Source organism: Lepisosteus platostomus, chromosome 12, assembly GCF_059453375.1.
Source record: "Lepisosteus platostomus isolate fLepPlt1 chromosome 12, fLepPlt1.hap1, whole genome shotgun sequence".
In the NCBI taxonomy this organism is placed as follows: Eukaryota; Metazoa; Chordata; class Actinopteri; order Semionotiformes; family Lepisosteidae; genus Lepisosteus; species Lepisosteus platostomus.
In genome coordinates, this window is record NC_142622.1 from 33755772 (window position 1) to 33768822 (window position 13051).

At 36.2% G+C, this 13051-nt stretch overlaps 1 protein-coding gene across 9 annotated transcripts in view; it reads right to left on the minus strand.

The window, feature by feature from the left end:
* Window positions 1-13051, minus strand: part of elmo1 (engulfment and cell motility 1 (ced-12 homolog, C. elegans)) — a 160004-nt gene that overhangs the window by 104052 nt on the left and 42901 nt on the right. For 7 of the 9 annotated variants that reach the window (XM_088601706.1, XM_088601702.1, XM_088601703.1 and 4 more), the window contains 4 exons: window positions 11969-12019; window positions 8308-8477; window positions 5536-5571; window positions 811-910 (listed from right to left, as the gene is read on the minus strand). In XM_088601706.1, the coding sequence (XP_088457832.1) occupies window positions 811-910; window positions 5536-5571; window positions 8308-8477; window positions 11969-12019 (357 nt within the window). The remainder of the gene's footprint in view (window positions 1-810; window positions 911-5535; window positions 5572-8307; window positions 8478-11968; window positions 12020-13051) is intronic. The other 2 variants (XM_088601709.1, XM_088601707.1) reach the window with 1 other exon arrangement.

The following is a 13051-nucleotide window of genomic DNA, read 5'->3' on the forward strand; positions in this document are numbered from 1 at the left end:
AAAAAATCCAGAAGCAAATACTACTCAGGCCTCATCCAAGTAAAACCAGCCCACTACCTTCAAGGCTCCAAAACTGACTTCTCTAAAATTCATGACTGGCCTAATTTTTCCTGGACGGTTTTGACTTGCAGGCCATTTCAAAATGAATAAAGAACGTTTTGAGTTTTTGCACTTTCACTAGAAGTTAACAAATGTCTCTTAGGATGCACAGAGCTCCCCTTTCTATCAACCAGTCCTCAATGGTGTCTCTCCTGTACAGAAAACATCTGGCTCCTGATCCATCAACCACTAATCCGAGGCTATAGAAACCTGGGAATAACACAGGAACCAAGCTTCCATACAACCAGCAGTTTTCTTGGAGTCAAATATCCTGGACTTACAGTACAAGTGGTCAGAAACCATGCTGGTCAATAAGGCTGTTGTTTTTTCTAATTTAATTCACAAAGAAAACATTTCAGTGAGCAAAAAGGCAACTGAGAACTTCATAAATACAAAGAAGATACAAAAATAAAGGTGTAATTTTTTTTTTAACACAGAAAACTACCACTATTTTAAATGTTTTGGCTATAACATTAAATGTACTGCTGTGAACTTGCACTGTCAAATCCACGATGTATATTTCAATCCAACTTTCTATAGCTTTTCAAAATCTTGGCAATTCATAAATTCTACCAATTGCTTTTTGGGATTAAGAGAAGGTTTAGAGGATTTAGTTCAATGTGCAGAAACTATTCAATGATAAGAAGGCATTTTCCATTGATAAACGTCGGACAAAAGTTACAGTACCAAGACCTCCGTTAGTACACGTACCTTTTTTATAAAGGCAACAGAGAAAGTGTCCCAGGAGACAATGCCATGATCCATAAGCTCAACAAAAGCCGTCAGTGTAAATGATAACATATCTCCAAAGCTGGAAGAAACAAAACACAACAGCAAATAGCGTCATCTCTGTTTGAAACATAAAGCAGCAAAGCCAAGCACAAAGGGGGCAGTTGTCAAGAAGCCAAGCTTTCAAAAGATGGGTAAGACTGACCAGTGCTGCCATTTGAGCACACAACTGCATGGCGGGAAGTTTGTTTTGGGGGGAGGGAGAATTCTTACACAGAAATTAAGCCAGCCTGCATTCCCATGCATGGTTATCTTCTTATTAGTAAACATACCAGATCAAAAGAATTAAGTATCCAAGCAGGGTTAGTCCTTGAGTATAATCACAAGGTAGAGTCAAAAATATTTTTTTAACAATTTCACTTATTACTTAGGACTTCTGATTCGGTACAGAACACAGGGCTGTTGAGAGTTTTATAGAAATAAGCACTGAGCAATGTGTAACACTGTTAGAAGAGGTTATGATTATGTTTAATTGAGTTACTGCTGACAATTAACTTAAGATTGTATCTCCTAATGTCGCCATTCAAGTGCATAGTATATAATTATGTTTGCAGACCAGTAAATTGCATATCCATTTTTGTTTTAGTTGTGGCTGTTTAGAAAAAAGTTTTAAAATAGGAAAAATAATGATCAGAGCAATATAATGTAGATGTCACCCTACCCTTTAATAGTGAAAATAGTACTATAAAATTTAGCAAAAAATATGCAGTTACATGGCAAAACGTGTATTATAATTAGTGTTGTTACTACTGTGGTGCCCTATTGTTTTTTTAATGGCTGTTTTAAAATGGCAACCTTAATAAACTGAACAGTGTAAAATAGCTCTATGCTGGGACTGAAAGTATTTTCATTTAAAACAATTTCACATTCAGCAGAAAATAATTTTAGAATGCACTAGATAACCTCCAAAATCAATCAACACAACTTGTTTTTCGTATTTCATCTTAACTGGAAAACACCTTCATTTTTTGAAAGTTTTGTTTTCCTTTGAGTTCCCTTAGAAGGATGGGGAAGTTCAAATCTGGAATAATTCCCCCTGACTTCACAGTGCAGATCTCAGCGTTTCAGTGGATTAAGTGCAACTGAAAATGCGGAAATAAACTTATTTCGAAATGGTGATGCCTAAGAAGCTGAATTAATAAACAATTTCTGTTCTATATTTTATCTTTATGCACTTATTATATATTCATTTATTAAAAGCAAACAATATAGTTAACTGGAAATAATGAGGAAATGTACATACGATTTCACCTAGTTGGTTAGAAGGTAGTTTTCAAGTCATGTAGAATGCTACATGACCTAGAATGCTTTCCATATTTATTTTAGAAATGTACACCTATACAATAATCCAAACAGTGCATCACCTCTTTTTTTGAAAAATAGTATTAAGCTTAGTGAAATGCTGTTTTCTTTGACAGGTAAACTTCTGCTTAATCCTTAAACCTCATTCTGTTTTCCTCATGTTGTTTAGTGACCTCCCATGGCCAAATGTGTCATTAGCACTTGCCAATGTTATAGGCCACACTGCCACCTGCAGGCATTAATCTTCATAGCATATCTCCTTATTTTATATTCGGCAGCATACTGTAGCGATCTTTGACGTTTTAAGATATACTTTCTCACCCCACACTTCTCTGGTTATATTTTGTCCTTACAAAGCTTGGTCCAAGTTTCATATACATATATTAATAGAGGTTGGTATGGTTGGGCCGAGGTGTAAGGGCTGAATATGACAATTAACCATAATATACAATACACATCACAGGAGCAGGCTACTTAAGACTGCATTCACAAAAGCCTTGTTTATATCACCTTTATTTTTTCATGTTCTTACTTATTACATATTCTGCTACACGTGTTCTACATAATTTTGTTGCATCTCCTTAAGGTGCTACCGTACTGTACTTTTAGCTACAACAGCAAAACAAGATTATTATAAGGCTTAACAATTCTCTGTTTCTATATACAGAGCAATATGTAACATGTAATATGAAATAAGCTCTGTATATAGAAACTAGGGCTTTAAATAGAAAAATTGTCAGGAACCACAATATGGTGCTGAAGCTTTATTGTGAAACCCTGTGAGTCTCATTGAATTCACACCTAATTTAAAGTAATGAGAAGTGAAAAATCTTTTGCGAGCATTTACTTTCAATTGCCTGGAACATTCCACTGGGATGGTATATTTAAAATTTAGAGCACGCTTAACAGGAGATTAATAAGTTAAGAAATGAAGTCTAAACAAATCACAGATGATATAAACAACCTTATTAGGAGATAAGCAATACATGTTAACACAGAGCATTATCGCATTTTACATGAAATAACTAGCCACTATTAACATATTTTTGTAAAGGAAACATTCACCAGTTTATATGACAGAACTTGATACAGAGAGCAGTAAAAAATAAAACATGACAATTGCATTGTAACTCTATTTTTTATAATTACATTGTTTACATATTTCCCATTGTTGACAATCTCCCTCTCCACAGTTACACTTGTGGAAAATGCAAAAGAATGCCAAATATTCTAAAATTGTCTTCCTACAACTGCACCTTTCACATTCACTGCCTATGACACAAGATGAGCCTAAATAACGAAATTCTCGAAAGCATTAGGAGAAAACAAAATGGCCAATTATTTGTATAATTTTGTATACTGGCTCAATTTGGAATGACCGATTGCGTCTTGACGACTCGGCTCTTGGAGAGGGAGAATGAGGAAGAATGGAGAAGAGCAGATGAGGGCGTCTGAGCTCACCCACCCATCAAACCTTTCATCTCCCGGCTCTCTGCAAGCTCCACAGTTTCAGTTCAGGAGGCAAAGTGTCCACTGAAGGAGTGGCACATTCTCTTCCTTGACATCAGGGAAAGCTTGCAGGCGCCCAGAAGAGCAGTTATTTCATTAGGAGGTAAGACAGCTGAGACAGTGGCGAGCCGTCACCTGGGGAAAGCCAGTCACTGCTGGCTAGTGTCATGAATTCTAGAAGCTCTCACACCACCTACTGTAGATCACAGAGCTCAACCTGTGCTCAGAGCCAGCGCTTATATCAGGGAAGCCCTCCCTGTATTTTCAATGAAAACGCCTAACGATACTGACCAATTCATGCAGGAAGGGGTAATGTATACAGGTGGAGACAGAGACATAGTATCTAAAGAGCACTTTCAAGTGTACATTTATAAAATCATTTAAAATATTAAATGAAGAGTTACAGATAACAAAAATAAACATTTGAAATAGATGGTTTTCTATCTTATGTTTTTGTGGCAAACCCAGGAGATTGACATGAATACCAGCTGAACATACAGCATCTATAAGCTATTTTTACATTGGTTTCCAATAAAAAGATATAAAACAATAAGAACAAAACAAGTCAACATTTGATGGATGCATTAATGCAGCACGACAAAGGTTAAAACACACAGCAATTTATTTTTATTTTTCTATTTAACACAATAATTAGTCCCAGTACTGATTGGCTGCTTTTTGTGAGTAAGCTTTTGCACATGGCAGTGGGCAGATCATTTCATGCTTTATCAAAGTAAAAAGTCTGAAAGTTAGAGTTGCACCACACATTTCTATTTTATGTACACCTGAATTTGGATGATCTGGAAGCAGAAATGATCTTGCTGTATGTTACAGAATAGCTGGAAATGACATGGTGATCACACAGGACATAAAACATTCGAATAATGCATTCAGCAGCCCCCTGTTATGCTCAAATTTTACTGGCAATGGTCAGGGTGGATTTTTATTATTATACAGTAAAACAATGTTAGCGTGGGGCGTAGAGTAACACTCTTTCCATTACACAAAAGGCTCATATACTTACAATCCCTGACAAACAGCCAATTATGGGATTTTGTTTTCTAAAAATCCTACAGCAAATAATTTAGAAGAAAACCAAAACGAATGATAGGGAATTATCTACATTATTGATGACTGTCATAAGAACAGCGTGGAAAAACTCAAGGATCTGTAATTCCATGTAAGCATTAAAAGTATCCTCTTTAATGAATTTCCTTTATTAAAATGTGGATTATATATTCATTATAAATCTATAAATTTGTATTTGTATAATTTGTATAATGAAGGCAGTATCTGTGTAGGTTGACCAAACACTCTGTCCCAGTAGTTCACTACACCCTACACAAGAAAACTATTTATTCTATTAATTCTATTCTTGAACTAGTATACATGAATGATTAAAGTTACACTTGAGACCAAGATAACTGACAAGAACACATCTCACCTATTAACCCCCCCCCCAGAAACAACATAGTAAAATCATATGTTTTATTTGATCCCCTGCATTCCTTGGAGTAATGTGTTGAGTTTTGTAATGCAAATGTTTCTTTGTTAGTTAGCATCATTTCCCGGCAGAGTTAAAGAAATTACACATTACATATTGCTCTGTATATAGAAACTAGGTCTTCAAATAGAAAAAAATAGTGCCCATTACCACATGCAAAATAAGGAGCAATGCTGATAAATTATTAAGGAAACAGGAACATAGTTGAAGATTAAAAGACTGCAGCAATTTTGTTTTTCCCTTTAAAGCACCAGTACCAGAACCAAACATGCAAATTGGTAAGTAGATTAACAATAGTATTAGGCAGTGTGATTATCCAGCTGAATTCTTACCAGGGCTTCATTATCTTCTGTAGTTTCTGATATCGTCTGCAAAAATTTAAAAACTTTCACGTCAGGAGGTCAGCAAACCAAAATGGTTTATGTTACAGCATTTTGGAACTGGTGCTACTTAAAGAATAATAAGAGGTTTTGTTTCTTGTAATTAATACATCAAGACCAACCTTTTAAATATCACAAAAATAAAGTTACATTGAACCATTTCTCCTTAATTTGTTCAGTGTCTTAAGTGTCTTAATTCGGCATACTGTAATATTCCCTAAATGAGGACCTCAGGCAAATCCAAAAACTCTAGAACTAGACTAACAGTAAAGCTGTAGATAGTTGTTTGTTAATTCCTGCGTTAAAACTGGTTCGAGGAAACTTTCACATAAGAACTGAACAATGTACCTGTAGGGGAAAAAAACAGCTCTTCAGAAAAAACCTTGTTTCATTATTTTACTAATCATTCATGGGTAACGGAACCAGTTCGTGAATAGCAGACATTTGCAGTAAAAGTGCGTGCAAGCAGTTCATCATGAAGCACAGCAATAAATTCTTCCATTAAACACCAACAAAGTATTTAAATGACATATAACTCCAATGAAATACGGAACACACATTGCAATATTGCAAAAAGCAAATACGCACCTTGCAATATTGCAAAAAGCAAAATGTGATGTACTTGTACTTCATTCAGTCAAAACAGCTTTCAATTTCCCAATAACGTATCAACAAGTAGATAGAATCCAATTAGAAACATTACCAATATTAGATCCTAAAGTCAAGTATTGCACTTTCAAGTGTCCTGTCAGCAAGGCAATTAGAAAACTGTGTAGACATATAGATGGAGAGATTACAACTGAGTACATCAAACAAGTATAATTTCAAAGAGAGCCCTGTACTTAAATCTGTAATGTACTTTACACACTTATGGTATAACAGCATAGAGAATTACCTATTCATCATATATTTGTTCACAATTTATCAGTGCCCACTAGAGGGCTCTTAAATGTGTAGTTTTGCATTTATTGTGATTACATTCCTGATTTATACTCTTCTCTCAGAAATACAAATCACGCAAAAATACAGATTGTATGTCTTGTAGATCTGGAAAAGACAGGGAGTTGTTATTAGTTCGTTTAGGATCAGAATTTAATCAGTCTATTTTCTGAGCACAAATTATGATATCTGAGGGAAACAATCTAATCTGAAGTATTTAGTAAATCTGTCAAATTGAATTATGGTTTAAGTGTTTTTTATTTTTTTCATCCATTGTGTCTATTATCCATTACTGAAATACACTAAGAATATTTGATTTGTTAAAATCATTGATTTTCTTCAAATTTTCGATCAGGAATATCCAATGGACTGCATAATACTTTGAGATTTGAATGTCATAATATGGTTTACTTTGCAATAATTAGTGAATTATAAAAAAAGTAAAAGGACTTGTTTAGACAAGGTGCTATGTCACAAATGTCTTCTAAGTCACTTTGCTTCAAAGCATATGCTAAATTATTCAACTGTTTTGGTTTTAATAATACAGAACAGTATAGTTTCTATGTGCTGCTATGTACTTTTAATCTGCTCGGGAATTCTAGAATTATACTAGAAATTTCTAGGACATTTACTTCATTTACTGCTTTACTTACCTCTGCTTGCAAAACCATTTACTGTATAATGGCAGCTCAAACATTATACTGAAGTGATGAACTGAAGGCAAACACACCTTACAGCACATTTCTGCCATCAACTCCAACTGCCATCAAAATTTCAACCTTATTGCCCACTATTCCATTGAAGAATCCTACCATTATTATCTGGATTCTTCTTAAGAGGAAGTTAGCATCTGTTGATTCACACTGCATTTCTTTAATCACAAATAAAAAATTCTGCTTTACTTTGTGAGTTATGGCTAAGCACACAATTACAGTTCTTGCACAGAGTAATAATATCACGTCCCTTTTTAACATTTTCAATATTGCAGGTAAAAGGAATGGTGTTAACCACGATGCATTAGTAAACTCTCCACAATTGTGAAACATGGCTTTAAGCACTTACATTTTTTCTTTAAAATGTTCCTCCCTATGCTCTATGCTTACGTACTCAGATTGTCACACTTGACTTTAATGGTGATCAAAAATTAATCTTCCTGCCTGCTGACAGAACTCACCTGAAAATGTACGTGACCCACTAGGTTTTCAAAATTGATTTGAAAAGGCTGCAGTACTCCAGTAAATGTCTTTTAATAATCCAAGTCTATCCAAAAATAACCATTCTATTTGTCATACCTGGTAGTGTTAAAAAAAAAAGAGGAAACTGATGCCTGGTGTTTCCAAGCAACAAGATTCCTTTTTCATGTACTGGAGAGAAGACTTAAACTGTGGATTAGCTCAAACATCCATCCAGCCTTTCTGAATAACCTTTTAGTCCAACACAGTGTCTAGATACAAGAGCCTATCCCTGCAGACAGTGAGTGCAAGGCAGGACATATCCTGGGCGAGACACCAGTTTATCACAAAGGCTCAAATGCAATCATTTAAATTGTCTACGAAAATACACATCTACTGCTCTCCACCCTTTCATCCTTTTTTAAATGATCACCGTACCTTTAATCTAATACTTTTACGGAGACCAAAGGAAGGGAGGAGGGAAAATCTTCCAAAATATCTTTTGTTCCCCTCCTCCAATCGTTCTGGGCAACTCAGCAATATGAAAACACTGAGCTCTTCCCCGAGATCCTCTATTCTCACTGCCCATAGAATCACAGAAGCCTGGACTTACTCTGTTCCGCTCTCCACCATCTGAGTGAGCAGGGAGATGCCGTCCAGGTTGATGAACTCCTGGGCGAAGGTTATGTCACGGGACGAAGTGGCCAGGTCCTTGAGGGCCTCCAGTTTGGCGTCCATGCTGGAGGACTGTATCCTCTCGTGCAGCTGCTGTGCGGTTTGAGCCTTGAAAATCACAGCAGCGACACGGAGAAGAGCAAGTCAGCAAGGGCTAGCGGTTCTCCACCCGCGAGGCTGAAGTTGACGTTATTCCAGGGATCATTGTAGCAAGGGGTCTGCTTTTCTAATCCGAAACGCTGATGGAAACAGCTGCATAATTCTAGAAATACCTTGAATGGCAAACCCTGAAACATCCCCCTCAGTGTTCTCATTACAGAAATGTTGAGCTTGATGTTCGCAGAATCTTCTTGGAATGAGAGAATGAAGTTTTCTCACTATTTAAATTAGCACTGATTAGATCGATTAAGTAGTCTGTATCAGTGATGACATAAGCATTACAACAGGTGCTGTTTTAACAGAAAATGGAATACTTTCATTCATCCACAAGGGATAACATGTAGATAAGATCACTTTATTGGCCATGTAGAATTTCTTGTATAAGGAATTTGTCTTTTCGCATACCCCAACTTGCTCTCCATGAGACGCACAGACACACAGGCAAGGAGAGAAGCTTGGGGTCAGAGCGCAGGGTCAGCCATTTATACGGTGCCCCTGGACCAGTTGGGGTTAAAGGGCCTTGCTCAGGGGCCCAACGGAGTAGGGTTCCTCTGCCGGCCATGGGATTTGAACTGGCAGCATTCCAGCCACCTTAGTCACAGTGCTATTGCCCCGCCCAGCAAAGAAAACTCATGTTGACAGCTGGGTTCGAACCCCCGACCTCCAGCATGCAAGGCACATGTCTAACCCATTACACCAACACGCCGCTTGTTGTTGGCAATCACCTATATTTAACACCAAACTGCATGCATCTGTTTTCTAACCACTTTATCCAATACAGGGTTGCAGGGAAGCCGGAGCCTATCCCAGCAAGCAACAGGCCTTCCAGCTGGATACACCCAGCAGGAGAGGCAAGGCAGGATACACCCTGAACAGGACACCAGTCCATCTGTGTCCATCAGCACACAGACATAAACACACTCACATCAAGGTCTATCTTCCCTGAAGCCAATTCGCCTACCAGTGGGTCTTCGGACTACGGGACGAAACCAGAGCACCCAGTGGAAACCCACTCAAACGTGGGGTGAAAATATAACCTCTGCACAGATAGCGCCTCAGGAATTGAACCCAGGGCCCCAGCACTGCAAAACAGCAATGTTACCACTATGCCACCCCTTTTATTACCTATATAGTACCATATTTTTTTCTTTTCACCGAGAAGAAGGTTATTAAAAAGTATGTTCTCTTTTTTTTAACAGAAGGCGGAGAATATATTTTGTGTTTTTGCCTGCAGTATCCTAGCTTGTGTTCTTGATTGGATGCTACCTGATGTCTCGGAGGACAACATTACACAGGATGGACAACATAACAAATCCCACCTCGGGTCTCGTCAAAGTATAGCCACTCAATTACATAAAGAATTAAATGTATAATTACCGCATATTGAAATTAGGAATTGTAGTCAATAGCTCCTAAGCATGCTATAGAAATCATTAGCAAATTAGAGATACTAATCAGGATGCTGTAAGTAATTGCTTCTTAACTGTAAGTTTTTTTTATAAACTTTAACATGCATGAAAAAATTTGGTATTATCTAGTTATTTTACAGTAATGTTGTCATTAAGTCTCAAGTAACACAGCCCTGAAACACTGAAACCACACAGTAGAGCAGGATGTTCTCTTTCCAAGTAATTCAACTCCCTGCATTGCTTTCTCTTACAATGGATTTACAAGTTAAATATTTCACATCAGAGTCACTTCTTATATTATCAAGGGTTATGCCAAAAAATAAGATTAGAACATTAGCAGAATATTTTTTACTCCATCTTAGAAATTAATTTAAAACAAAAGGTGCTTACCTTTCAATTTCTTGGACACGTTAAAATGATTCTAAATATTGGTCTAAATGTGCTATTAAAACTAATTCTTCATCTCTGAATGTTTAGAATGCTCTTCTATAAACATTTATCGAGAACAAAGTACTAAGGTGAACAGATGAAAAACCCTTACAAATACTGTAAAGTGATATCTAACAACCACATCAACAACCAAGGAAAGAACAAGACATTTTAATTAAAAGGTAAATTCTGAGATTTTTAAGACTTCAGCAATTGAAATGATCATTAAAAGTACAGATATGACTGAGGAAATTAACATATAAAAACCTAGTTAGCATGACTGCTTCAACACCTCAGAGTCTAGAAAAGAATGGAGGGATCAGCAATAATTCAGCCCCATGCTACAAACCACACAATCAAACCTAAATTAGAAAAATATCATATGTATATATATATTATTGCATGTTACTTTTCAGTAAATATTTTTTTTATGCTGTCATGTGAATTAATATCAGCACACTTATCTTACCTCAGGATATTTCATGCATCATGACCTAATTTAAATTGAACACCAACGGTAAATTCTAATAAGAAGGACAGTAAAGTGTGTATATATGCAAATATACATAACAAAAATGTCTCAATGCCTTAGCTTTTTAAAAAAAATTGTCCTAATTAGTCTGTCCTGTGGTAACATTTTTCCCATTCTGTTTACTTTGGTGTTTAAAAGTACGTAAATTCTTCCATAGGGTCAGAATGGTTCATGGGGTACAAATTACACGATCTTTGAACATGTTAAAGAATAACTATCCAAGGACTCCATTTGACCTAAATACAGTCTTTGGATAAATTCTGTAATTAATATAAAATGCATTTTTTTAAATTCAATTAATTTACTCAGGGGTAGTGGAGTATTTCTAAAACTCTATTGCTGCATACAGGCGGCGAGTCGTCTTTTGCTTCCTGCAAAACCTCACATATCGTACATGTACAAAATAAGGTGGCACTAAATTTGCTTTGCATTTTAACACACAAAAAAAGGTGGAAGGAAAATGGAGCTCCTAGAGGCAACCCAAGCAAATACAGGGAAAACATACAAACTCTATCAAGATAGAACTCCAGGAATTGAACCCAGGACCCCGATGCTACAAGGCAGCAATGCTAAGCCCTGTGTCAACACGTTGGCCATTTTTGGTAATTAATGGAAAAGAAATGCATTAATACAAAAGACTGCACTGATTTTGTTTAGAAACAGAACCTAAAAAGTACTTTTACTTTATCATTTAATTCTACCAAAAACAGCTTTGGAGAAGCATTATTTGCACCTGATAAAATTCGAGAAACCTACCAACCATGGACATGTGGCAAACCCTTGTTGTTGTTATATCAACAAAAATGAAAGCCCACGTGATTTTTCTATTATAATCCATCTGCCTGCAAGCTGTGTTCTTTGCATTCAATCAGAGATAAACTTACGAACTACGGTTATGACTCAATCTGTTACATGGAAACAAAATATGAAGTCAGTTCATGATTCTCAGGGCTCTGCATACATGCACATATGTGGAAATTAAAAATGTATATTTAAATCTGGAATAACAGAATAGTTAGGGTATTCAGAGTATAGGGCTTTTATAGTAATCAAACAAAAGCAGCACTCACAGGAGATGTAGTCAAACGCAGAATTGCTCCATTTTTTATTTCATTGCGATTCTGAAAAAAAACAACAAAGTATTATTCATTCATGTACATCAGTGGCAGAAATCATAACGCTTATCATTCACCAAATACTATTTTGTCACAAGCCAGAGAAGTAGCTTTTGTCTCAGGGGTATTAAAATATGTTTCACAGTTTTCTAAAGGAATGTTAATATCCTGAAGCTACTAGCTTGTGAATCTGAGAAAGTTGTCAAGCTGTTTCGTCAAGGATTCGTATTAATCAGCAGTTAATTCATATGAACTATATGTAGCATAATCAGTATAATTTAATGAACAATATTCTATTCAGCGTCCTCAATCGCATGCACTGGTACAGGACAAAAGCTCCCTTAAATAATGTGGGGAGCAGATGCAGATGGAAAATCTGAATCTTTCCTTCAGCAACTTTGGTTCCATCATAATCATTCTCTAACGGATCTAATAGCCAATGTCTAAGCAACATGCAAATACATCATTAACTTCTTAATTAGCAATTTTGTGTATACAAAATCGACTCTGAAAGCCATTTATAAGGCAACGAGAGGGAGATTCATCCTTTCTATTACAGCGGATATATCCTCTGTAATATTCTTTCTTCCTGTTCATTCAACCCATTTTTTTTTCTGCCAAATTACTATTAAGAGTTTTGCTCAAGCCAGAACAGACCTCTGGGGACATTTCAGTTCATATTTTATTGGTTTGCGATTTAGCAATTTGTCACTTGATGAAATTATCAGACATACAGTACAGTACAATGAGATAATCCTCGCAGGCCCTGAGGGATGTCTACTACAACATTAAAAATAAAACTCAAGAACATTTCTCTTTAATAACTGGAATATAGGGGCTGGCTTGAAGATACAGTTTAGAAAATCATGCCAAAGAATACCACAGACTAGAAAAGAAGCTACAAAGCCACTTCTACAAAGTGAAAATAAGCTGCTAACTAAATCAAAGTAATTAATGAGTAAGGGTGGCATCCAGTGGAAATGAATGTAAAAGTGATCAATTATGAATTTTGCATTTAGATTTGGCACTAATAAGGAA